The 27,409-nt window shown below is 41.5% G+C and overlaps 1 protein-coding gene across 1 annotated transcript in view; it reads right to left on the bottom strand.

Moving 5' to 3' along the window:
* Positions 1 to 27,409, bottom strand: part of rab2a (RAB2A, member RAS oncogene family) — a 91,588-nt gene that overhangs the window by 30,958 nt on the left and 33,221 nt on the right. The window contains exons 3-6 of the mRNA XM_067980151.1: positions 25,924 to 25,991; positions 20,823 to 20,905; positions 18,251 to 18,343; positions 10,301 to 10,412 (exon numbers count right to left, since the gene is read on the bottom strand). Coding sequence (XP_067836252.1) covers positions 10,301 to 10,412; positions 18,251 to 18,343; positions 20,823 to 20,905; positions 25,924 to 25,991 — 356 coding nt within the window. The remainder of the gene's footprint in view (positions 1 to 10,300; positions 10,413 to 18,250; positions 18,344 to 20,822; positions 20,906 to 25,923; positions 25,992 to 27,409) is intronic.

Raw genomic sequence — 27,409 nt, 5'->3', positions numbered from 1 at the left:
CATTTGAAAAGGGAATAGTGCCAGAGGACTAGCGGAAAGCTAGTGCTATTCTTAGATGTAAAAAGGGAGATAGACCAAGTCAAGGGAACTATAGATCAGTTAGCTTAATGTCGGAGGTAGGAAAGATAATAGAAGCCTTACTCAATGATATAACAGAAAAACATCTAGAACTGAAAATATAATAAAGAATAGTCAGCACGGATTTCAAAAGGGAAGGTCATATTTGACCGACCTTATTGAATTCCTTGAAGTAACAAAGGGTAGATAAGGGTATTGCAGTAGATGTAATAATTTGGATTTTCAAAAGGCCTTCGATAAGGTACCGCATAATAGACTCATGACTACGGTCAGAGCATGTGGAGTCAGGGGACAAGTGGCAGATTGGATAGCAGGTTGACTACAAAACAGAAAAGAGTAGGAGTTAAAGGTAGTTACTCAGACTGGCAAACTGTGGGAAATAGTGTTCCACAAGTATCAGTGCTGGGATCACTATTTACATAAATGATTTGGACCGGAAATCAAGTACAATTTCAAAATTTGCGGATGATGCCAAATTGGGGGGTATAGTTAATACTGAGGAGGATTGCGACAAAATACAGGAAGACAGTAATAAACTTGCAGAATGGACTTGTATTTGGCAAATGAATTTCAATATAGGCAAGTATGAGGTGGTACATTTTGGTAGGAAGAATAAAGAGCCACATACTCCTTGCAAAGCAAGAGTCTAAATGAGGTAAAGGAGCAGAGGGGATCTGGGGGTACAGACAAATCACAAAGTAGCAATGCAGGTTAATAAGACCATGAAAAAAGCAAACAAAGCACATAGGTTCATTTCTAGAGGGATAGAATTGAAAAGCAGCAAAGTTAGGTTAAACTTGTATGGAACCTTGGTTAGGCCACACTTGGAGAGGTTATACCCATCAGGAAAGACTGAGCAGGCTGGGGCTCTTTTCTCTAGAAAAAAAAATAGATTGAGGGGTGACCCAATAGAGGTCTTTAAGATTATGAAAGGGTTTGATGGGTGCATGTAGAAAAGATGTTGCCACTTGCAGGGGCGACCAGAACTAGGAGCCATAAATACAAGATAGTCACTAATGAATTCAATAGGTAATTCAAGAGAAACTTTACCCAGAGAGTGGTGAGAATGTGGAACTTGCTACCACAAGGAGTAGTTGAGGCGACTACCATAGATGAATTTAAGGGGAAGCTAGATAATCACATGAGGGGGAAAGGAATAGAAGGATATGTTGATGGGATTAGAAGAAGGGAAGTAGGCAGCTCGTGTGGAGCATAAACACCAGCATGGACCTTTTGGGCCAAATGGCCTGTTTCTGTGCTGTACATTCTATGTAATACCTGCCAGAGTGAGTCCATAGTTTGAATTGTTCCTTTTCTGGGTCTCAGAGGTTGAATGGCACTGCAGGAACACAAATCTAGTCATTAAAAAAAAGTCCTTGAAATACCAGTCCTAACTTTCTGCGGTGAGTTCAATGCGTATTTACGGCACAAATCCAGCAATTTCTTGAAACTCACAGCTGGAGTACTGTGTGCAGTTCTGGTCGCCACACTACAGGAAGGATGTGATCGCTTTGGAGAGGGTGCAGAGGAGATTCACCAGGATGTTACCAGGGCTGGAGCGCTTCAGCTATGAAGAGAGACTGGGAAGATTGGGTTTGTTTTCCTTGGAGCAGAGGAGGCTGAGGGGGGACATGATTGAGGTGTACAAAATTATGAGGGGCACAGATAGGATGGATACTAAGGAGCTTTTTCCCTTCGTTGAGGGTTCTATAACAAGGGGACATAGATTCAAGGTAAAAGGTGGGAGGTTTAGAGGGGATTTGAGAAAGAACTTTTTCACCCAGAGGGTGGTTGGAGTCTGGAACTCACTGCCTGAAAGGGTTGTGGAAGCAGGAACCCTCACAACATTCAAGAAGCATTTGGATGAGCACTTGAAATGCCATAGCATACAAGGCTACGGACCAAATGCTGGAATATGGGATTAGAGTAGACAGGGCTGATGGCCGGCGCGGACACGATGGGCCGAAGGGCCTCTATCCGTGCTGTATAACTCTATGACTCTAGTCTATGACTCACGGGGAGATTGACTGAGATCCCGTTTTCGCGAGGCTAACGGCGGAACAGCACAAATGTGTGGTGATTTGCAACTCGAGGCGTATCTCATCCTCTCCACAAATTGTTGGATTTTTTTTTTAACACTAATAATGGCATGTGCTTTTAACTCAACTTTATTTTGCCATCAAATTCTGGCCCATTATGTTGTGATGCCATAATCTGAACAAACATTTTAAGTGCAAAATACTGACCTCTGCTGGCAAGATACAAAAATCAAGCTGTGCATACAACCAAAACTCAACATTTAGCTCAGAGAACAAACATTAAGAAATGGAGGCTGTGGAGTTTTAACCTTTAAGTTAAAAAAATTGACTACTTTAATGCAAAAGTATTAAGGGAATTTTTCTTTTTAAAAAAAGCAATTAACATTTGCCATAAAAGTTCACAAGTCCTGATTACTTTGTGCCTGTTTAAGTTTCAAGAACTCAAGAATTCTTTGAGATGATTTATGGTATTCAAACTTCAGTTGTGAGGGTTTTACAACAGTGAATTTCAAATGGGGCCAGGGAGGGCTAAGAGAATAGGAACTACGTTGACCAAGCTGGAAGGAGCCAGAATCCATGCTCTTATTTTTTTAAAAACCTACCTGAGTGAGGCTGGTACTGCCTGCTGTCTGTCCTGTCATATTGGCCTTTATTTCTAGGGGGATGGAGTATAAAAGCAGGGAAGTCATGCTACAACTGTACAGGGTGCTGGTGAGACCACACCTGGAGTACTGCGTACAGTTCTGGTGCCCTTATTTAAGGAAGGACATACTTGCATTAGAGGCAGTTCAGAGAAGGTTCACGAGGTTGATTCCGGGTATGGAAGGGTTGTCTTATGAGGAAAGATTGAACAGGTTGGGTCTATACTCATTGGAGTTTAGAAGAATGAGGGGAGATCTTATTGAAACATACAAGATTCTGAGGGGACTCCAAAGGGTAGATGCTGAGAGAATGTTACCCCTCATGGGGCAATCTAAACCTGGGGGGGGGGGGCATAGTCTCAGAATAAGGGGTCGTCCGATTTAAGACGGAAATGAGGAGGAATTTCTTCTCCCAGAGGGTCGTGAATCTTTGGAATTGTTTACCTCAAAAAGCTGTGGAGGCCGAGTCATTGAATACATTCAAGGCTGAATTAGACAAATTTTTGATCAGCAAGGGAGTCAAATGATATGGGGAAAGGCGGGAAAGTAGAATTGAGGTAAAAATCAGATCAGCCATGATCTCATTGATTGGCAGAGCGGGCTCGAGGGGCCGAATGGCCTACTCCTATCTCTTATGGTCTTATGTCAAACACATTTTCTCGCACTCCCTGTGCCATTTCTACTCCCCACCCCGCCCCCCCCCCCATCGCCAGCACAAACACTGCAGGAAATGGGGAGTTGCATAAGGCTGAGGCACCTTGAAAGAGCACAAGAGCCAATTGAGAGAGAGGTGCAAAAGTAAGAAAAACTGAATAGATGTGGAGAGCTAAAGTGCTTTTTAAACTTTTCCATACTTGTTTTTCCAGACTGGAGGGAAGCATGCAGTGGTATTTTCAGCCAATTCGATTCACTCCACGTGATATCAAGAAATAGCTGAGTGCACTGGATACAGCAAAGGCTATGGGCCCCGACAACATCTCGGCTGTAGTGCTGAAGACTTTTGCTCCAGAACTAGCTGCACCTCTAGCCAAGCTGTTCCAGTACAGCTACAACACTGGCATCTACCCGACAATGTGGAAAATTGCCCAGGTATGTCCTGTCCACAAAAAGCAGGACAAATCCAATCCGGTCAATTATCGCCCCATCAGTCTACTCTCAATCATCAAAGTGATGGAAGGTGTCGTCGACAGTGCTATCAAGCGGCACTTACTCACCAATAACCTGCTCACCGATGCTCAGTTTGGGTTCCGCCAGGACCACTCTGCTCCAGACCTCATTACAGCCTTGGTCCACACATGGACAAAAGAGCTGAATTACAGAGGTGAGGAGAGAGTGACTGCCCTTGACATCAAGACAGCATTTGACCGAGTGTGGCACCAAGGAGCCCTAGTAAAATTGAAGTCAATGGGAATCAGGGGGAAAACTCTCCAGTGGCTGGAGTCATACCTAGCACAAAGGAAGATGGTAATGGTTATTGGAGGCCAATCATCTCAGCCCCAGGACATTGCTGCAGGAGTTCCGCAAGGCAGTGCCCTCGGCCCAACCATCTTCAGCTGCTTCATCAATGACCTTCCCTCCATCATAAAGGTCAGAGATGGGGATGTTCGCTGATGATTGCACAGTGTTCAGTTCCATTCGCAACCCCTCATAATGAAGCAGTCCGAGCCCGCATGCAGCAAAACCTGGACGACATCCAGGCTTGGGCTCATAAGTGGCAAGTAACATTCGCGCCAGATAAGTGCCAGGCAATGACCATCTACAACAAGAGAGTCTAACCACCTCCCCTTGACATTCAATGGCATTACCATTGCCGAATCCCCCACCATCAACATCCTGGGGGTCACCATTGACCAGAAATTTAACTGGACCAGCTATATAAATACTGTGGCTATAAGAACAGGACAGAGGCTGGGTATTCTGCAGCGAGTGACTCACCTCCTGACTCCCCAAAGCCTTTTCACCATCTACAAGGCACAAGTCGGGAGTGTGATGGAATACTCTCCACTTGCCTGGATGAGTGCAGCTCCAACACTCAAGAAGCTCAACACCATCCAGGACAAAGCAGCCCGCTTGATTGGCACCCCATCCACCACCCTAAACATTCACTCCCTTCACCACCAGCGCACAGTGGCTGCAGTGTGCACCATCCACAGGATGCACTGCAGCAACTCGCCAAGGCTTCTTCGACAGCACCTCCCAAACCCGCGACCTCTACCACCTAGAAGGACAAGAGCAGCAGGTACATGGGAACACCACCTGCACGTTCCCCTTCAAGTCACACACCATCCCGACTTGGAAATATATCACCGTTCCTTAATCATCGCTGGGTCAAAATCCTGGAACTCCCTTCCTAACAGCATTGTGGGAGAACCTTCACCACAGACTGCAGCAGTTCAAGGCGGCGGCTCACCACCACCTTCTCAGGGGCAATTAGGGATGGGCAACAAATACCAGCCTCGCCGGTGACACCCAATTCCCATGAACGAATAAAGAAAGTATTAGGACCACTGCTCTCTCTGATATAAATTATTGACCTAGTATAAAGGGCATAATTTCAAAGTTTACAGATGACCAAACTCAAATGTAGTAACAGTGAGGATAGCAGCAGACCTCAGGAGGACAGCCAGACTGGTGAAACAGGCAGACACATGATGAGTAAAATTTGACACAGAAGTGTGAAGTAATGCATTTTTGAAGGAAGAATGAAGAGGCATTATAAACTTAATGGTACAATTTTAAAGGGGGTGCAGGAACAGAGACCTGGGGGTTTATGTACACAAATCTTTGAAGGTGGTAGGACAAGTTGATATGGCTTTTAAAATAGTATACAGGATCCTTGGCTTTATAAATAGAGGCTTAGGGTACAAAAGCAAAGAAGTTATACTAAACCTTTATAAAAATAACTGATTAGGCCCCAGCTAGCGTATTATGTCCAATTCTGGCACCACACTTTAGGAAGGATGCCAAAGCCTCGGAGAGGGTGCAGAGGAGATTTACTAGAATGGTACCCGAGAAAGTTTCAAAACTTTCACAGTCACAAAATCATTTTTAACTATGGTATGGGAAGCTGGCAGATTGAAGGACATGAGTTGATTATAAGTATGCATTTTGATTAGACAGGAATCAGAACATACGCCTGCCATTAAAGTTACAAGTAATTAACTGAAAATACATAAAACCAGTCTGGGTGATTTTCTCATTCTCTATTACTTACATATTCCTGATGACAACCAAAACTGGTATGACTTGCCATGTGTAGAATCATGGGAGCAAATCAAATGCTTTGCCACAAGCAGCTATTAAGGCAGAGACTAACATTTAAAAGGAAATTGCATAAATAGTTAAGATACATAGATATGGGTAAATTGCAGGGAAATGGGATTCAAGCAGGTAGCTTCAGTTAAAGAACTAGCACAATTTCTATAAATCCCTATCCTATCAGGTAGCAATTCAGTACAATACATGAATATGCTGGCCAAAGTGCAACATTTTCACAAATTGATATATCACTAGTATTGTAAGCAAGGAAACAAACATTTAAATAGACTTAAAAATCCCTTACTTTTTCTGCCACTTTTCTTCACTCCCTTGAATGCATTGTTGGGCATCCGTTCTACAAGCATCAGCCACCATCTGGTACCTTGCTCAACTGGTCAATCTTGAGTGAGCCTCCAGAGTGTTGGCTTGCTGTTTAACCAGGAGGTTGTCACTGAGCCGGACCGTGCCTCCACATCCAGTGGTGCTCTCTGGATAGGAATCAGCAGCAAGAACCCTGGCCAACTTTTCCCTTTCTAACTCATTCATGCCAAGTGCAGCATCACCACCACTACCTGGATGGTAGTCAGCTAGCAGAGAGACAGAACAAAGCTCATACCTGGAACATTCTGGTCTGATGGTTCAGCCTGTTGCTGCCTTAACCAGCGGAGCTCATCAATATCAATTTAATGGACATTTTACTCAAACCTTTAGCTATGTTCAGAATGATTGTGTAACCCAAACGTAAGGATGAGTGAAGTAGCCAAAACTCATGCTTGGTTTGATCAGAAATGACCACTTGTCCACTGTACAAAAAAATAGTAGGGGGAGGGGAGGTGTGTTGCTACTGAAGAAGCCAGACCTTTTTAGTTTCTACACATATACACAAGATGCCACAATGCCCCCTACATGCAGTTGTGCTCGAGTGACTTTGCTTGAATCTTCACCCTCTTCTCCCTAACCTCCACCCCCACCCCCAAATTTGAGAATCTAAATTTCAGGTTTGTACTTATCTGCATAGATTTATGATAAATTGTGAAACATTAATAAAAAATACTAGTTGCCCCATCTGTAGCTATTTACTTGTTCAATATATACTTTGATGCTTTCTGTTCAGTGCTTTCAAGCAACTGAGAAAGGAATTTTGGCTTGGGCAATTTCACTGTCCTGGTCACTAATAACATTGCAGGAATGGAAAAGAATTTGTTTTGTATAGAGAACGATTTTTATTCCTGAATTTTTAAAACTTTTTTTGATCAACCCTCATTGGTCCACCTCCCAAACATGGTGAAAGGATCAGTTAGAGACAGCACTGTTGCAAATCCTCAGCCATTGGTTTCTCTGGTCCTTCTGCTATCTATACTTCCCATACCTTATGGATTCAGTTACTTGCCATTTCTGATCTTTTACACATGCAATTCTTATCTCTCTCATCCTTCCCATACTTTGTTTTCAATTAGTAACTCAACTCTGATTTTGGAATAATTTGCTTTTTTCAGCTCTCCAATAGAGAGATTGTGTGCATTTTTAAAATTTAAAACTATAACTCACTTAGCAAGCCAGAAATAAAAATTGGGGATCCAGCTGAGTAATCCACAAGCAGAATTGTCAATACACAACTTAGAGTTATGGAGGTGGTAAAATGTAAACTACGGCTCAGATTGTGGTATTAAAATTCCAGGAAACGATAAAGGGTTAAAAATGTTATGGATTTGATATTCTTTGCCCCTGAAATAAGGGCTGAAGCTTTATAGCATATTATGCACTTCCTGTAAATTTATTTCCTTTGTCTAAGTAAAATGTCTTCACTGTAGTCTCCTTAATCCCCCAAAGCTTGTGAAGTCTACATCTTGCCTCACAGAATGAAGTCTGAGCACTTTCTAACCATCACAAGAAAAGATCTCAACAGAAAACATAGGACACTGAAAAGTTTGTGACACCACTTGGTAATAGATGCATTTTAATTCCCAATATTTAATTACTTACCTAGTGTATTATGAATAGCATACATGACAATACAGCAAGTGATACTGGCCTGGAATGGTGTAATTAAAGGCGCATGCTGCTGTTCACACCATTTCATGCTCCAATCTTCCCGTTGTGAACACCAAAATTTCATGGAAAAGTAATTTGAATACACCAGTGAACAATGCCAAATCAGGGACTTCAGAAGTGACGCAGCCAATGGCCTTCCCCCATCTGCGTCAATGAACTAATTAAGCAGATCTATATCGGGATGACCTGAATCATAGAATTCTGAAATTCAAATCTTTTCACTATGCTGAATGTGATCATTTGCAGAAAACTGAGTTATAGACACATTCAGCTGCTGCATTGAGTCTTCTGCAACAATCTAAGTAACAGATTTTTAAAAAATATTTATTTAGAAAACATTAGTCATTTAAACTACCTAGAAAGTCTCATTAAACAAACCAAGGGCGAAATTGGATCTTGTTTCACCCGTTTCTCAAGTACAAAACAGGGCTAAATAAGCCCAATTTCAGTGTTGTGTCCACACGGGCACCTGAAATATGTCCAACGCCATATTGGTATGGGCAATATTCAGGCGTTCCTGGTGGTCATCTTGAACAGGCCTTAGGCCCCCTCACTAGCATATGCAATTGTAAACAATTTTACAACACCAAGTTATAGTCCAGCAATTTTATTTTAAATTCACAAGCTTTCGGAGATTTTCTCCTTCCTCAGGCAAATGTTTCAAGATCTTGAAACATTTGCCTGAGGAAGGAGAAAATCTCCGAAAGCTTGTGAATTTAAAATAAAATTGCTGGACTATAACTTGGTGTTGTAAAATTGTTTACAATTGTCAACCCCAGTCCATCACCGGCATCTCCACATCATAGCATATGCAAGGAGCCGATCGCCTGTTTAAGGACCCCTCACTGAAACTGTGCGGACGGACTATGTGCTGCTCAGTTTTTTTTTCTGCGGCATAAGTTTTTTTTCTTTTCAGCTTAGCTTAAACTGGAGCCAGGAGTAGAAGGACCAAACCACTACTGCGGGCCGCTGCTAGCCCTCACTCGCCCACCTCCTGTTTGCCCACCACCAGCACCCCCTCCTCAACAGGCACGACAGATGCCTATAGGTTACCAGAATTATTCAGATGAGGGCCGAAACCCAATTTCAAATGAGCCATGGTTCTCCAGCTTTTGGTGTGCACTGTGAGCATGCTGATCATTTCAGGTCTAAACAATTTCTCCCCCACTCACTTTAATCAATGGCATATGCAGGAACTTCAGTACCCCACACAGTGCACACAATATACATTAAATCTAACACAATGAAGTGCTTTCATGGGTCTTAGCTAAGAATTAAATATATCAAGAGCAGAGATTTTAAATTTAATTTGATCAATTATTTTGAACACATGAAACACATTCATCTGCACCATTATTTTTCAGTCTAAATTGCTGTAACATGAAAACTAGCAACCAAGGAAATTTATGATAATCATTGACTTGACTGGTAGCTGCAGCTACGTCAATCAACTTTTCACTTTGCGACGCTAAAGTCCCAGGAAATTATTAGTGTTAACTCTCTTCCTGGAACTTTTGCACTGGAAAACAAACCCGACACCGTAGATGTGCCATTACAATGGCACAAGTCTCCAGGAAATTCTGTGCCATTATGTATATTCCACTTACAGCACTTGCTCCAAGGGGAATCCACGATAGAGAACATTGGGCAACTTTGCACTTTGATAATTTTCTTCTTTGCCAACATTAGCAATTATGGTGGCTTGACAGTAGTCATTAATACATAATGCTCATTATTACAATTAGTCTTCATTTGTTTGACCTTCAAATTTGAACAGTAATTATTGTAGATGGGTTAATGTCCTTCTGACATTACAAAATGTGACTACCACAACAATTTAAAAATTGAATAATGTAATCACATCAGGTTTGACAGACTTCACTGTAGACAGTTTCTAAGCCAAATTGCTCTTCCTTCAAGAGTGCCCTCTCCTCCAGGAAGGTGAACTCATTGAAATCATGTATTTCTCCTAAGGTCGCAACCAATGCAATTCAGTTATCAAACAACAGAGAATGCCAACATATATTTGCAATGCCCAAGCAGCTGGATGAGTTCCTTTCTCCAATCAAGGTAGCACTGTCAAAGAAATCAGCCCAAAAAAATTACACGGGCTCGGAGAAAGATCTAGTTCATCGAAGTATTTGCTATTAAGTCCATTTCAACATTTCTAAAAATAATTGCTAAAGTGAACACAAAGTTACAGCACTTTTTTTTTAAAAAAAGGCACGTTACCTCTTCAACATTAGAAGCAGTCTTTGCAGAAGTCTCCATGAAAATGAGGCCATGTTCTCTTGCAAAAGCATCCCCTTCTTCCTTCTTCACTTCCCGTCTTGACTCTAAGTCACTACCAGGAGGAAAAACAAACGTTTGACAACATTCAAAATGAAGAAATTCATTTTTCCCTCCTTATTACTCCCTCCTAAAGATCCCTCCAAATTGGGATGCAATTGCATGGGCATTCTACATATGTAGCATAGACAACAAGGAATAAGACAGCCACTCAACAGCTGATCCCGTTATTCTGATCCTTTGCTCGTAAGACATCTACACAGATGTGTTTTCCAGCAGAAATGCAAAATATGGCTCATTTATTACCCCTTTATCTCAGGGGACAAGAGGCCAACTCTGGCACCCCTACCATCACCCCATCTGAGATCAGCTAACAGTAGAACAAATTTGGGGCCTTACTGGTTTGCATGGCTCAGAGCAACCCCAGGAAATGATACAATTTTCATCCTGTAGTGATTCATTGGATAATTGTGTTTAATTTAAACAATGTCTGACAAATTCAAGGGAGCCATTTATGATGTTGGCAAACAGTGGCCAGGGAGATAAGAGACCAGGAAGTAGGTGCACTTTGTACACTTTCTTTGCATCCTTCCTACTACAGCAACATTAATTAAAAGCATAAAGCTACCACTTAGACCTATGTCGGTTGCTTCAGTTACCATGTGGTTAGTTTCTGGTATTTTGCCAACTTGGGTTTTGAATGCTTTAAGATACCTTTACAGTCACAATTTCAGATAAGTTAATTTATGATCATGTTCTTAATTTGCACAATTGGGGCTATTTTTATTTAGTTGCAATTCTCTTCCACAAGTATCGAAACTTTTATACTTTCTCCTCTCCCCCCTCTCCACAACCAAATTCTCCTACCCTGCAGGATCATTCTGGAGGATAGAGGATAACCCACAACACATCACTTCTTCAAACCCTTTCCGTGGATTTGTCTCCAAAACAGACCACCCATGCAGCAGTCACTTCACTCTCCTCCCTGGCCCTAACCCTCCCCATCCCTCATCCAAATCTCGACTCTTTCTCCATCTCCCAATCACTGCAGCTTCTCTCCTCTTACCTCCTCGCTAGGCTCATCGCTTCAAGTCCCAGTTCCTACGCCATCAATCCCCTCCCAACTCCTGGTTGGAATTATTTTTCCAGGCCCCTGCGGTCTCGGATCAGGTACTGTCCCTCTCCCTTTCAGAAACCTTATTCTCCTCAAAAAACCTACCCATGATTGATCGGTCTTCCTACAGGCCCATTCTAGCCTTCATTCTCTCATCAGCTTAAACAAGTCATTCCCTCTCAGTTTCACTCTACTTTTCCCACAACTCTGTTTAAATCCATTCAGTTCAGTTTTCACACTGCTCATAACTTTGACCAGGGCTCAGTGCTAACAACCAAAACATCCCAACTCCAACTGCAGTGCATATTTCTCCTTATCCTTCTCTACCTCTCCACAACATTCAACACTGTCTGCAATGCCAAATTCTTCTTTTGTTTCTATCCTTCTAATCCAGCAATGTGGGATTATCTTTGCCTGGTTCCACTCCTCCCTATCTCAATGCAGCCAGTGGATCTTCAACAATAATTTTTCCCCATAGAATCCCACAGATCCAGCCTTGGCCCACTCCTTTCCCTCATCTACATACTGTCCTGCCTCTCATAATATAAATGCCCGGTGACAGCTTCCATATGTATGTTGGTGACACTCCATTACCCCTTCCACTTTCTCCTGCCCCATGATCACCTCTGTGCTGTCGAGGCTTCCTGTCTGACAATAAGATGTGCACGAGTCAGAAATTCCTCTAACTGAATAGAAGAATGACCGAAAAAAGGTAACTGCCAACCACCACCAAAAATTCCACTCCACTGCTACCGATTTCCATCTCCCTCTGGCAGCTAGATCAGGGTGAACCAGACTCTGCAGAACCTCAGTATTCTACTCAGAGGGTTGAGTCTTCAACCTTATATCCTAACAGCAAGGCCACCTACTTTCACCTTTGCAACAGCACCCATCTCTGCTGCCACCAAGACACTCATCAACATTACCATCTCCAAGTTTGATTTCTCCAATTCTGCGCTTGTCGGCCTGCCGATCTTCACCCTCCATAAAATGCAACGTTAGGAACATAGGAACAGGAGTAGGCCATTCAGCCCCTCGTGCCTGCTCTGCCATTTGATAAGATCATGGCTGATCTGTGATCTAACTCCACATACCTGCCTTTGGCCCATATTACTCAATACCTTTTGGTTACTAAAAGCTATCTATCTCAGATTTAAATTTAGCAATTGAGCTAGTATCAACTGCCGTTTGCAGAAGAGTGTTCAAAACTTCTACCACCCTTTGTGCGTAGAAATGTTTTCTAATCTCACTCCTGAAAGGTCTGGCTCTAATTTTTAGACTGTGCCCCCTACTCCTAGAATCCCCAACCAGCGGAAATAGTTTCTCTCTATCCACCCTATCCGTTCCCCTTAATATCTTATAAACTTCGATCAGATCACCCCTTAATCTTCGAAACTCCAGAGAATACAACCCCAATTTGTGTAATCTCTCCTCGTAACCTAGCCCTTGAAGTCCGGGTACCATTCTAGTAAACCGATGCTGCACTCCCTCCAAAGCCAATAGTCCTTCCGAAGGTGCGGTGCCCAGAACTGCTCACAGTACTCCAGGTGCAGTCTAACCAGGGTTTTGTATAGCTGCAGCATAACTTCTGCCCCCTTGTACTCCAGTCCTCTAGATATAAAGGCCAGCATTCCATTTGCCTTCTTGATTATTTTCTGCACCTGTTCATGACACTTCAACGATCTATGTACCTGAACCCCTCAGTCCCTTTGGACATCCACTGTTTTTAACTTTTTACCATTTAGAAAGTACCCTGTTCTATCCTTTTTTGATCCTAAGTGAATGTTTCAGCCCATATGCTGATCCACAGTAAGTGCTGCATTGCCCCCCCCCCCACCTCAAACAATGCATCACACTTAAAATCTTCATCTACAAGTCCCCTACAACCTTACTATAAGCTCCTTCATTTTTACATCCTCTCCCTGCCCTCTTTTTCCATGCATATCCCTCTCCCCTCACTCCACTGCGCACAGTGGCTGCAATATATACTGCCCACAGGATGCATTACAGAAACTCTAAGCTTACTTCAACAGCATCTTCCAGCCCCATGTCCTCTACCATCAAGGACAGGAGCCTTGGTTAGACCACATTTGGGGAGTACTGAACAGTTCTGATCTCCATATTATATAAAAAAGGAGGCACATTGGATAAAGTGCAAAAACAATTTACTAGGATGATATCAGAACTGAGAGGTTATATCAGGAAAGAATGAGCAGGCTGGGAGTCTTTCCTCTAAGAAAGAGAAGGCTGAGGGGTAACCTGATAGAGGTCTTTTGAGATTATGAAAGGATTTGATAGGGTAGAGTAGATGTTTCCACTTTTGGAGAAACCAGAACTAGGGGCCATAAATATAATAGAGTCACTAATAAATCCAATAGGGAATTCAGGAGAAACTTCTTTACCCAGAGGGTGGTTAGAACGTAGAACTCGCTACTACAAGGAGTAGTTGAGGTAACTAGCATGGATGCATTTAAGGGGAAGATGAACATATGAGGGAGAAAGGAATAGCAGGAGATGGTGATGGGGTTAGATGAAGGGTGGGAGGAGGCTCGTGTGGAGCTTAAGCTTCCCTCCAAGTCAAACACCAACTTGACTTGGACATATACCGCTGTTCCTTTGTCACTGGGTCAAAATGTTGGAATTCCTTAACACCATAGTGGGAGCACCATCACCACAAAATGCAATGGGTCACCACGACCTTCTCAGGGCAACTAGGAATGGGCAATAAATGCAGCCTTGCCAGCATTGCCCACGTACGGAGAATAAATAAAAACTCCACTAGTGGTGGCACAGCCTTCTGCTGTCTCAGCTCTATTCTTTGGAACTCCCTCCCTCCTTAAAACCCTCCCACACCCTGCTTTTAAAATTCCATTAAATCCATCTTAAGTCAAATTTTTGGTCACAGCTCAACTCTATGAAAGTTCATGCCACCAATCTTTTCTTCATTTGTGAAGTGCATTGGGATGTTTTTCCATGTTAAAAAGGTGCTTTATTAATGCAAATAGCAATTGTAGTACAACTATATAGTTTGTAAGAGATATAGATAATGTCAATTTCACATTAAGTTGAAATTAAATAGGCATTTGGTAACAATTTTTGGTTAATTTCCTCACTATATGCATCCTATTAACATTTTTTTAATCCCTCTCAGCAAGTGAGCCTGGAAGGATATACAAAAGCACCTCCAGGACATCTAAAGAAGAGTAAACACACTGGGTCCATTGTGTCTCATCACAGCCCTTACACTTACAATGCAGTGGTGCTTAATGTGCAGTCACAGGACTGGCTCTAAGGAGAATCCAACAGGACTTGGAATGCATTCACCAAATATCATAGCCAAACAGCTGGCCATGAGTTACATGACTTTCATGCAAGATTCTCAGCAGAGGTTAACAGCTTTGACATTTGGAAGTTATGTCATTACTTTGAAATGTAAGCACACTGGAACGGTTGGTATCAATGACATAATGGATAAAAAGTCTGTCCTTTTAAAAGGAGAACAGATAACTGATGGGTACTTTGCAGGACAAAGGTGCAAGAGTGGCAATATCAGGACTACTTCCAGCTCACCTGAAGCAAACAGTCAAATCATTGGACTCAACATGTGGCTGGAAGACTTGTGTAAGAGGGAGAGACTGAAATTCATTGATCACTGCAAGACATTCTCTGGGGAAGGCAAGCTTTTTAGGAGGGATGGTCTCCATTTGAATTGGTGCAGTGCTGAGATTAGCAAAGAACATTGAGACAGCTATTGGGGCTGATTTAAACTAATTAAAACTGGGCACATGCTAGCTAACACTATATGTAGCACATTTAGAACAGATAGCCAGAGGAGTACACCCATAAATACTAAAGCTAGAGATCAAGTTCAAAAATTTAAACCACAAGGGAAGTAGAATCTCAAAGCAGCAAGTTGATCGACCCTTAAAATGTTTGTGTCAATGCTGGAAGTGGCAGAATTAAAATACTAGATCTATAGTCTTATGCAGCCCTGATGAAATTATATATTAGGTATTTCTGAAACAGGGCTGGATGTTAACAATAGATCAGAAATCCAACTTTAAAGGTTTAAGGATTGTGGAAGGACAGAGTAGGACTGGAAGGAGAAGATGATGCAAGTTATTTGTTAATGAAGACCTCACTGTTCCAGAGAGATGATTATGGATTCATCTGCTGAAGCCATCTGGGTTCAACTGACAAAAACTACTGGTCCCAAATTGATCACTGGCATTTGTTATAGGCCTCTAGGTCAAGGGGCCCATTGTGATGAGGCACTTTGGACACAAATTAGTAAAGCATCAGAGTTTGGTAAAGTTTTCATAATGAAGGACTTTAACTTCAAGCATTCAGTGGTCCAATGGTGAGCTATGTAGCATTGTGAGTAGATCAGCTGATTTGTAGTCAATAAAGCTGACTGTTATCCAACACAACAAGGAGTCCAAAAATTCAATGCTGGTATCAAATTTCAAGAGGACTAAATGTGCAAAAATGGCAGATGACTTAAATGAGGTCAATTGAGCAACCTTACTAGGCAGGGATAGTAGTAATACCGATGAAAAATGGAATAGCTTTAATGCATTCTCATGCAAAAGGAAGCCATACATGTCCCTAAGATAAAACAAAGAGCACATGGTAAAACCAAGCCAAGGTGACTGGCTGGTCATTTACGATGACTAATCCGATTGAAGCAGAAATACTTTAACAGATTAAAAGAAAACTCAAAAGAATAGGGATAGGTATTAGTTCTGATGAAAGGTGATTGACCTGAAACATTAACACTGTTTCTCTCTCCAGAGACGCTGCCTGACTTAGTGTTTCCAGCATCCGCAGTATTTTGCTTTTGTTTTAGGGATAGGTATCATGCGGAGCTTAAGGTACTTAGGACGCAGACTAATGGCAAAACTTTAAAAAAGTAGAGAAGCAGAGACAAAAGTTCAGATACACATCTCTAAGAGTGGGTGGACAAGTTGACAAAGCTTTTTTTAAAAAAAAACCCACAGGTTCCGAGATTTTATAAACATGGGCAATGAGTGCAAAAGCAAAGAGGTAATGCTAAAACTATACAAATCATTGGTTAGGCCACAGTTGAAAAACTGTATCCAGTATTGGGTGCCTTACTTTAAGGTTGTCAAGGCCATGGAAAAAGTGAAGAGATTCAGTATAATACCAGGGCATCCTTTAGTTACGAGAAACTGGGACTCTTCATTACAGCAAAGGTTAAGAGGAGATCTAAAACAGTTATTAAAAATTATGAAGGTTTTGATGAGATTATACAGTCCTACCGCTTATAGTGGGCACATTCGTGTGAACATGATTTTCCTGCTATACGCGATAGCCAGTAGAACATCTAAAGATTGTTTATTTTCTCACTCTTCCTGTAATGAGCTGCCCGCAAATCCCTGATTTCCAGCCGCTTCAATGGGAACAGATCAGATGTCAGAAAAAAAGTCATATTACATCAGGGGTCTTCAATTGTACAATACAATTTTTTCCATATTGCAGCAAAGCTAATGAAGGTTGGAGCAATAGAAATTGGAAAGCAGTGATCTCTTCAGTGCCAATGATTGGCAGTGTAAAACCTGTAGGAATGTGATTTGGGCAAGAAGATCAGAGTGCAAAACTCCAAAGTATGCCAAACTGGAAGAACAAACTGGATACAGGTGGATTTAATGAAAGAAACCTGAATGAGGTGCACGCTTGTGAGTATGCTGTTTTTGCCTGAAAGAAACAGAGCACTCAAGACTCTATGACCAACTGAAATTGACATTAATGCAAACGAATAATGGTTATTGCTTTATGGCCAACATAAGGGAATGCCCGCTTTAAACGTAGATATTTTTAGTGGGAACTGTAGTGAAAAACTATTTCCACTGATCAGTGAGCCATCAAAATGGAGAGGTTAGGAGATTAAGAGCAGTCACCCCAATGGCCCCATCTTCCTCTCTCGCCAACCTTCTTCCCATTCACCCCACCCAACACTAATCCCTGGACTTTGCCAGATCAGCAAATCATTCGTCTTTACATTTCTCTCCAGAATGTTCGCTCACTCATGAAAAAAACCTCCATCCACAATCTCATTGTGAATGATTGTATCCTGGCATTAACCTCATGGATAAGGCAGAAAGCTTTTAAATGAGATGTTGATTGAGAGTTCCAATTACACGTGTTTATGTTGTATTTGTCCTCAAGTTATAAATAAGCTGATAAAATACAGCTTCTGAAAATTTATTTTCCTCAAAAGGAACTTTCTAGGGCATCCATGTCTGTTGTCCTAGGTGAAACTTTATTTTCTTCAATACTGGTTGCAGCAGCCTTGATACATGAGGTTCCATGGGATAAATATATTAAGTGGCATTATTTGACAATTCCTGTCACTGCACTTGTGGAATTGCCAAAGTTTCAAAATAAAGTAGGGAGTGGGGTCAGAGTGATGCTGCTTTTTACTTAAAACATTATATGGAGCTTCACAATCGGAATTACAATAGGCTCCAAAATGCCAATAAATACAGTAAATCAAGTGTCAAATCAAAATGTTACGTGGGGACAAACCTTCACATGAGAATTCTCATTCGTTCAGCATTCTCATCCTCTTCAGTAGTTTCTAAATAATCACTGCTGCCAACTGTGCTTTTGTGTACTGCAATGAAAGTAATGGAATGTCGGATATACCTACGGTTTAGGCTATAACTGCTCAGTCTAGTTCCTTGTCTTCATGTCATAGGTCAGCTTTTTTAAAGCTGGTTAGCTTTTGCTAGCACAGACGTTAATTAAAATTTTACCTCTTATTTCCAATAAGCATGATGACCATGTTGGAGTTGGAATGCTGGCGAGCATCTTCTAACCAAGTTGTCAAGTGATTGAAAGTGTCCCTTCTGTGAAAAAAATTGTTACAAGATAGAAAAGTTTTGATTAAGCCTCAACATTGAACAGCAGCATGTTCATATATTCAATTTATAACTATAAACTAACTTGCAAACCCTCAACCCTTTTCTAATTACCCTCCATTCTAACCTTCCTTTCATCTCCAAGATCCTGACAGGTCAATGCCACCAAACTTGAAGCCCACTTCTCCACCCATTCCCTGTTGGAACTCCTTCAGTCTGATTTCCATTCCATCCACAACAGCTGGGCTGCTTGGTAAAAGCTAATGATATCAGACATGACTGCAATGACAGCACCCTATCCTTTGCCAACCATTCATTCTGTGGCATTCATCATGGTCGATCAGTCCATTATCCTCCTCCGCTGCCACGCTTCTGTGGCCCCCCCCTCTGACAGCACTCAATCGTGGTTCTACAGTTACCGGACCCAAAGTAGTCAGGACATCTCCCACAGCGTCCCAATAGTCATCTTTGATGTGCCCCAAGCTCAATCTTTAACCAATGCTAAGGTGCCCATAGGTGACGTGCTACCAGAAGGTGATATCCATAAGCACATGATCAGCTTCCATATGTTTGACCCAGTTTTACCTCTGCCATTACCCTCAAACCTGCAAATATTATTGTTGACTAACTGCCTGCTTAGCATCAGGCTGCAGATCAGCCAGAACGTTCTACGTGGTCAAGACTGAAGCTGTCCAGTTCACCTCCCACCTGAAACTGAACTGAACTTCTCAAGCACCGATTCCATTCCCAACTATTCATTCAGGCTAATCCAGTGTGAACCTGCTGCATCCCCAACTGCACGTCAGACAACACATTCCACCTACTACCACCTTCATTTCACCCAGCCACATCCTTACCTCATCCCTACCAAAATGCACATCCACACCTTTTGTCACTTCCATGCTTGATTTCTCCAAAAGAAATCTACTGCTCCCCCCCCCCCCCATCTTTACCTTAAAACTCCAACTTACCCAGAACTTACTAATCGGAATCAGAGTCCTGCACTATCCCATCCTCAACACCCTCCCCCAAGCACATTGACTTAAAAATCTTTACCCATGTTTTCAAATGCTACACTGCTTTCTTTTGCCAGCCCTACATCCTAGGATGCAACCACCTGCCACTCTCCTGACTGATCTACTGTATTTTCTTTTCCCACACCTCTCCCCCACTCATTAGTAGACCGTTTTCAGCCATGATGTCATCACCTCTTTCAAAAGCCTACTTCTCTCAATATGCTTTTGGCCACCTGCCTAACTGTTCTCCCTGTTCATATATGTTTGACTCTACTATAAAAAGATGTAGGAAATTATGTCATGTGGAAAAAAAAGTGCAATGAAAATAAGTAACCACTAAAATTTTCACACCTGGATTAATGGGGTTAACAACTTATTCTCATTTGAAATGTATACATGCACTATTTTATAGCCACTTTTATACTGCAGCATGCTCTTGATCTCACATGCAACCCAAATGCACCTCACACATTTACTTGCTACAGTGTAAGCCTGCTCCTAATTGTAAACCTATTGATCAGGTCGTGTGCACATGGAAGTGACAAATACTTTGCGCAAGTGCAAAATAATGAATGTCTACAACATTCAAGTGCCCAAGAATGTATTTTGACTGAGTGTTAATGAATTCACAAATCTGATTCAGCATGTTTACTGGAAGTCCATGAAGCTCCAGCAATTGGCAGTTTGGTAAGACCAAGCAAAAATTGGGTTTTCACAGCAGATCGATTGCAAAGATGGCTACCAACTGAGTGAGACATGTCAAGAATTGGTCACACTATCAATGCCTTGTATGATAACTAAAAGACAATCTTGCACACAACAGCAATTTATGTAGCAGGAGCTCAGGATGTCCAGCAAATGAAAGAATTAATTCAGGAAAGTAGACACTAAATCTGACAATATAAGTTAGTGTATGTAAAGGCTTTTCACTGGTGAGTTTCAACTGCAATAATCTTTCTAAACAGAAAGATTAGTGTTTTCAAGCTTTAGCACATATTGTGCCATTTCTACTGACTTGTTATCTGAAATGCTCCAAATTATACATTACCAACACTAATCTCACCCAGCCCCTATGGCTTCCTGCACTTATGGAAAGACCTCATTTAAATCAGTAGGGGAGGGGGTAGAAGGAAGAAAAGCAGGGGAGTGAAGCTGGATCAGTTTGAGTCACGAGATAATTCCCAATTACATTAAATAAATCTAAAAAGGCTTGACATCTTTACATAAATGTGAATAAGGAACTTTGCTTGATTTCACTGAACATTCAAGTAAATTACATTTACACTTAAAACATCTTTTGTTTTTAGAACTTAGCCATTTAAACATTAGTTGAATTAAATTACATTAAAAATGAGAAGTTTAAAAGACAAAAAGAGCCAATACTTTAATAGCCCAAAACAATTATATCTCTGATCACCAGACTAAAAATCAACTAGGTTTAAAAGAGTTACCTTGTGATATCGTAAACTAGCAAGGCACCAGCAGCTCCTCTGTAGTAGGATCTTGTGATGGAACGGAATGACTCCTGACCAGCCTAATGATAAAACAGAATGTGAAAACTCATGTTTTTGTTACTTATCCAAAGTGTATATATCAACAGATTAAAAGTTTTGCATCTAGCATGTACTTCCTGGGTCATGAATGTGTCAAGTGCAGGTATCACATCTGATTATACACCCTTGTCCTCCTGACACCATGTGGCTGCTGGACCTCCAAATTCAATCTCCCCACTCTAAACTGGGAACTGGCAATTTGTTTCTTCAAGCACTATAAACAGAACTAGTGGGGGCACAATGAGCTGGGCAGCAAGGGAGTAGTAAGCACGCACGCACTGGGACATTAATTTTTTTAAAATTCATTCTCATGATGTTGAGATCACTGGCAAGGCTGCCATTTACTGCATAGGAAAAGTGGTTTGATGGCCTCTTCAGAGGGCAGATAAGAGACAACCATGTTGACTGGGGTCAGATAAGGCCAGACTGGGTAAGGGCAGCAGACTTCCTTCCCTAAAGGACACTAACTAACTAGTTGGGCATTTACAACAAAATGACAGCTTCGTGGTTACTTTTTATTGACACCCAGTTTTTATTTCCAGATTAAATAAATCAAATTCAAATTCTCAAACTGCCATGGTGGAATTTGAACTCATTCTCTAGATTAGAGTCCAGGCCTCTGGATTATAGATCCATTATCACCACTACACTACCATACCCATTACACCAACATCCCCACATATAGTAAAAAGTCTTGCTAAACCTTTATAAATCACTGGTGTGGCCTCAGCTGGAGTATGGTGTCCAATTCTGGGCACCATACATTAGAAAGGATGTCATGGCCTTTGAAGAGGTGCAGAGGAGATTTACTAGAATGGTACCAGGAATGAGGGACTTCAGTTATGTGGTGAGATGGGAGAAGCTGGGATTGTTCTCCTTAGAGCAGATGTAAGAGGTGTTCAAAATTATGACTGGTTTTGCTGCAGTAAATAGGGAGAAACTGTTTCCACTAGGAGGGTTGGTAACCAGAGGATCAGATTTCCATTAATTGGCAAAAGAACCAGAGGGGAAATTAGGAGAAATTTTTCTATGCAGCAAGTTATGATCTGGGATGCACTGCCTGAAAGGGCAGTGGAAGCAGATTCAATAGTACTTTCAAAAGAGAACTGGATATATGAAACGGAAAATTTGCACGGCTATGGGTAAAGAGCAGGGGAGTAGGGCTAATTGGATAGCTTAGAGGCGGCACAGACACAATGGGCCGAATGGCCTCCTTACATACGAACATACAAATTAAGAGCAGGAGCAGGCCATTCGGCCCCTTGAGCCTGCTCTGCCATTTGATAAGACCATGGCTGATCTGATTGCGACCTCAACCCTACTTTTCCGACTACAACTTTTGCCTCCCTTGTTAATCAGGAATCTATCTAACTCAACCTTAAAAATATTAAAATGACCCTGCCTCCACTGCTCTCTGGGGAAGGGAGTTCCACAGACACTCAACCCTCAAATAATTTCTCCTCATCTCAGTCTTAAATGGGTGACACCTTATTTTTAAACTGTGGCCCCTGGTTCTAGACTCTCCCACAAGGGGAAACATCCTGGCACTGTGGAAGAACCTTCACCACACAGACTGCAGTGGTTCAAGAAGGAGGCTCACCACCACCTTCTCAAGGGCAATAGGATGGGCAATAAATGCTGGCCTTGCCAGCGACATCCACATCCCATGAATGAATAAAAAAATCCCCTCAGGATTTTGTATGTTTCAATAAGATCACCCCTCATTCTTCTAAACTCCAGTGTATACAGGCCCAACTTGTCTAACGTTTCCTCATAAGATAACCTCCTCATCCCAGGAATCAGTCGAGTGAACCTTCTCTGAACCGCCTCCAAAGCAATGATGTCCTTTCTTAAATAAGGAGACCAAAACTGCAGTGTTCTAGATGTGGTCTCACTGATGCCCTGTACAACTGTAGCAAAACATCTCTACTTTTATATTCCATTCCTCTTGCAATAAATGACAACATTCCATTTGCCTTCCTAATCACTTGCTGTACCTGCATACTAACTTTTTTGTGATTCATGTACTAGGACACCCAGATCCCTCTGTACCTCAGAGTTCTGCAATCTCTCTCCATTTAAATATACTGCTTTTCTATTCCTCCTGCCAAAGTGGACAAGTTCATATTTTCCCACATTATACTCTGCCAAATTTTTGCCCACTTAACCTATCTATATCCTTTGCTGACTCCTTGTATCCTCTTCACAACTTACTTTCCTTAGTGTCATCAGCAAATTTAGCAACCATACATTCGGTCCCTTCATCCAAGTCATTGATATAGATTGTAAATAGTTGAGGCCCAAGCACTGATCCTTGTGGCACTCCACTAGTTACATTTTGCCAACCTGAAAAATGACCCATTTATGCCTACTGTTTCCTGTTAGCTAACCAATCCTTTATCCATGCTAATGTTACCCCCTACACCATGAGCTCTTATTTTGTGTAGTAGCCTTTGATGTGGCACCTTGTCAAAAGCCCTCTGGAAATCAAATACACCACATCTACAGGATCCCCTTTCCCCACGTTGCTTGTTATTTCCTCAAAGAACTCTAATAAATTAGTCAAACACTATTTCCCTTTCACAAAGCAGTGTTGACTCTGCCTGATTGCATTGAGATTTTCTTAGTGCCCTGCTATAACCTCCTTAATAGATTCTAGCATTTTCCCTATGACGGATGTCAAGCTAACTGGCCTGTAGTTTCCTGCTTTCTGTCTCCCTCCTTTCTTAGAGAGGAGTTACATTCGCTATTTTCCAATCTGATGGGACCCTTGCAGAATCTAGGGAATTATGGAAAATTTATATCAATGCATCTACGATCTCTGCAGCCACTTCTTTTAAGACCCTAGGATGAAGTCAGTCAGGGCCTGAGGACTTGTCAGCTTTTAGTTCTAATATTTTTTTCAAAACCCTTTCCCTGGTGATTGCAAATATTTTAAGTTCCTCCCTTTCACCTCTTGATTCATAATTATTTCTGGCATGTTATTTGTATCCTCTACAGCAAAGATGGATGCAAAATGTCTGTTCAATTCATCTGCCATTTCTTTATTCTCCATTATTAATTCCCCAGACACACTCTCTAGAGGACCAATGCTCACTTTACTTACTCTTTTCCTTTTTAAATACCTGTAGAAACTCTTACTATCTTTCATATTTCTAGCTAGCTTTCTCTCATACTCTAATTTCTCCCTCCTCATTATTCTTAGTCATTCTTTGCTGTTTTTTATATTCTGTCCAATCTTCTGACCTGCCACTAATCTTCACGCAATTATGCTTTTTCTTTCAATTTGATACTATCTTTAACTTCCTTAGTCAGCCACAGATGGTACGTCCTTCCCTTAGAGTCTTTCTTTCCCACTGGAATGTATCTTCAGAGTTATGAAAGATCTCATTAAATGTCTGCCACTGCATCTCTAAGTTCCCAGTTCACTTTAGCCAGCTCTGTCTTCATGCCCTCATAACTGCCCTTATTTAAGTTTAAAACACTAGTCTTAGACTTACTCCTCTCTCCCTCAAGCTGAATGCGAAATTCAATCATGTGATCACTGCTCCTAGAGGCTCCTTTATAATGAGGTCATTAATTCATCCTGTCTCATTGCACATTACCAGATCTAGAATAGCCTGCTCTCTGGTTGGCTCTAGAATGTGCTGCTCTAAGAAACTGTCCTGAAAGCACTCTGAACTCATCTTCCAGGCTACCTTTGCCAATCAGATTCTTCCAATCTATAATAGATTAAAATCACCCATGATGATTTGTTCCTTTCTTACAAGCCCCCATTATTTCTTCCTGTATACCCTGTCCTACAGTGTGGTTACTGTTAGGGGGCTTATAAACTACTCCCACAAGTGACTTCTTGCCTTTACTATTTCTTATCTCTACCCAAACTGATTCTACATCTTGGTCTTTAGAACGAAGGTAATTTCTCTCTATTATACTCATGTCATCCTTAATTAACAGAGCTGCCCCTCCACCTTTTCCTAGCTTCATGTCCTTCCAAAATGTCAAGTACCCTTAAATAGTCAGGTTCCAGCCTTTGTCATCTTGCAGCCATGTCTCTGAAATGGCTCAGATCGTACATATTTATTTATTTGAGCTGTCAATTCATCCATTCTTCTGTACTGTATAATGCTATGCATCACATACACTTCCAGCAAGCATCACACTTATTTCCTGCATGGAGGGGGGAGGGGGAAGGGGGAAGCAAGATATGCAGATGTGGCAGGGGAAATACAGGTGATTGGAAGTAGTAGGCAGTCAGATCCCTCCTATCCAGTCTTTCTGCCTCCATAGTGTGAAACATGCCTGCAGTCCTGGTCAGAGCACCATCCCTCCACACAACGATCCAAAACGCAGTCACTCTGATTGGATCCCTCTTCCCAGAGCTCCCCAACAGCTTGCAGCCATGGTCAGATCCATCCCCTTACCGGTGCCCCACACTTAACCTAAAAATGTGGCCTCTCACTATCTGGAATTTCCTTCCTCGCCTGACTTGTGTCCTGCACACGCACACAACTGGAAAATGAGGGAAAGAATAAGCATCACACAAGACAGTGAAAGGAATACCAAATGCTCCAATTTACTGAGAAACACCAGGGGAAAGCCATATAGACAGTTTGCAAATGTTGACAAAAACAGACACCCCTTGTTACTAGGAAGAATGAGTTTTACAAATTCTATTACAAAATGAACTACAAACTACCTCAGACAGTTCTTTACAGCTCAGTTTCCAGAAATATCTTGCAACTAGTCATGAATAAAATGAAAGCAAGGAAAGAATTGAAAGAACATATGAACTAAACACCACACAAACTAGAGCAGCTATAGGCACAAGCACAAATAAGTCTACTGTAAGCCGATGCTTTATGTCTACCATCTGCTTAAAATAAAAGCTATGCAAGTTGTACCTACTGGATCACAGACTTGTGAATCATTCCAACAATCAATTGGATACAGCATTCAAATAAGCTATCTGAAATTGAGAAAAAAAAAAGAGACTTACAGTATCCCAAATCTGAAGTTTTATTTGTTTTCCATCGATGGTTATCATTCGAGCCCCAAATTCTACACCTGAATCAAAATTAGGAAAAAAAACATTAGTGGGAAGGGAACAGTTTTGCAGGACCAATCCTGGATCTGTATAAACTCAATCTTTGAACCTTCACTTAAAAGTAGAAATTTGTACTCATCAAATTAAGCAAAAAAGTGATGCTACATTTAGCATGAAATCCAACATAAATTACAACTGAAAAGCAATCCGGAGTGCAATTTAGTGACAAATAGCCATGCTTTCAATTTTTTTTATATATTGGCTATAATGAAGTTTGTATTGCTGATTTGATTTACCTAACAGATCAAATCAACTCACTTCCTTGATTTCACTAACATATCTTAAATGTGAATGAAATGATTTGTTCCATTGTTTAAATTTCATATGCAATGCAGTTATATAAAATGTTTATATCTTCCATAATTATTCAACATTTGGGGCATCTGTTAGTCTTTTATCAATTGTATACCTTTTATCAATTGTATACCCATGAAGGACTTAAATTTTCCAAGAATCTTTACATAAAAAAGTTAAAACATTGATTTTGAAATGTAAGGGATTAAATGTAGAAGTTGCAAGCATGACTGGAACCCTTCTAAAAAGTACACAAAAAAGGCTCACCCTCCCCCATCCTCCACCAATTTTCCTCCCTATTCACTCACGGCCACTCTTGGTTGAGATACAATTCCATGGAATCCAGTCAACTGTCACAATTTCATCCAAGTAGCCATTAGCCATATGCTTGAGCACGACATTGGCTGGGTTGCTGGGGATGGGGGGGGGGGGGGGGGGACAATTGAAAGGAGACAAGGGGCATCACAGCAAATCTTGATCCTGTCCTCACTCAATATCTACACAATCTAGAGAGACTGATCAGTGTTATCAGAGAGATGATGCTGCCACTACATCTACACAATCTATCAGGGGGTCACCTAACAGTGAGGATGGAGAATCCTGGCTAATTTCCCCTAGCCAAGGGGGAAAGGCAAATTGCAGAGTGCTTAATGGTGCCCTGTTGAGATCAGCTAACTTGAGACTTACCTGATTAGTATGGCTGAGAGAGTTTATTCATTGAAGGTGCTGAAAGGCTCATTTCCAAATCCCTGCTTGATATGCTAAGTTTTACAGGAAAAAAAACCCAGAAACTTCTAATCCAAAGGCATTCTTGCAAAGCATGATAAACCCTTTAAGAACTTACCCATTCTTCAGCATTTGTGCTGTTTATGAACATAATTTTACTACTTAATTGCAAGTGCCAGCTGCTGGTGGATTGTTGACAGCATCATCTTTCTGATAAGCACTGATCAGCATCTCAGAATTGACAATGCCATCATCGTGACCTGACATCTCTTCATCTAGTCCACTAGACAAATAGTGCTGTAGAATAGCTTTCTGCCTCTGGATGATTGTGCCTCATTCATGTCAAAGCCAAGGCAGC

Source organism: Heptranchias perlo, chromosome 3, assembly GCF_035084215.1.
Source record: "Heptranchias perlo isolate sHepPer1 chromosome 3, sHepPer1.hap1, whole genome shotgun sequence".
Classification (NCBI taxonomy): Eukaryota; Metazoa; Chordata; class Chondrichthyes; order Hexanchiformes; family Hexanchidae; genus Heptranchias; species Heptranchias perlo.
This window is presented reverse-complemented; position numbering and strand designations above follow the sequence as displayed.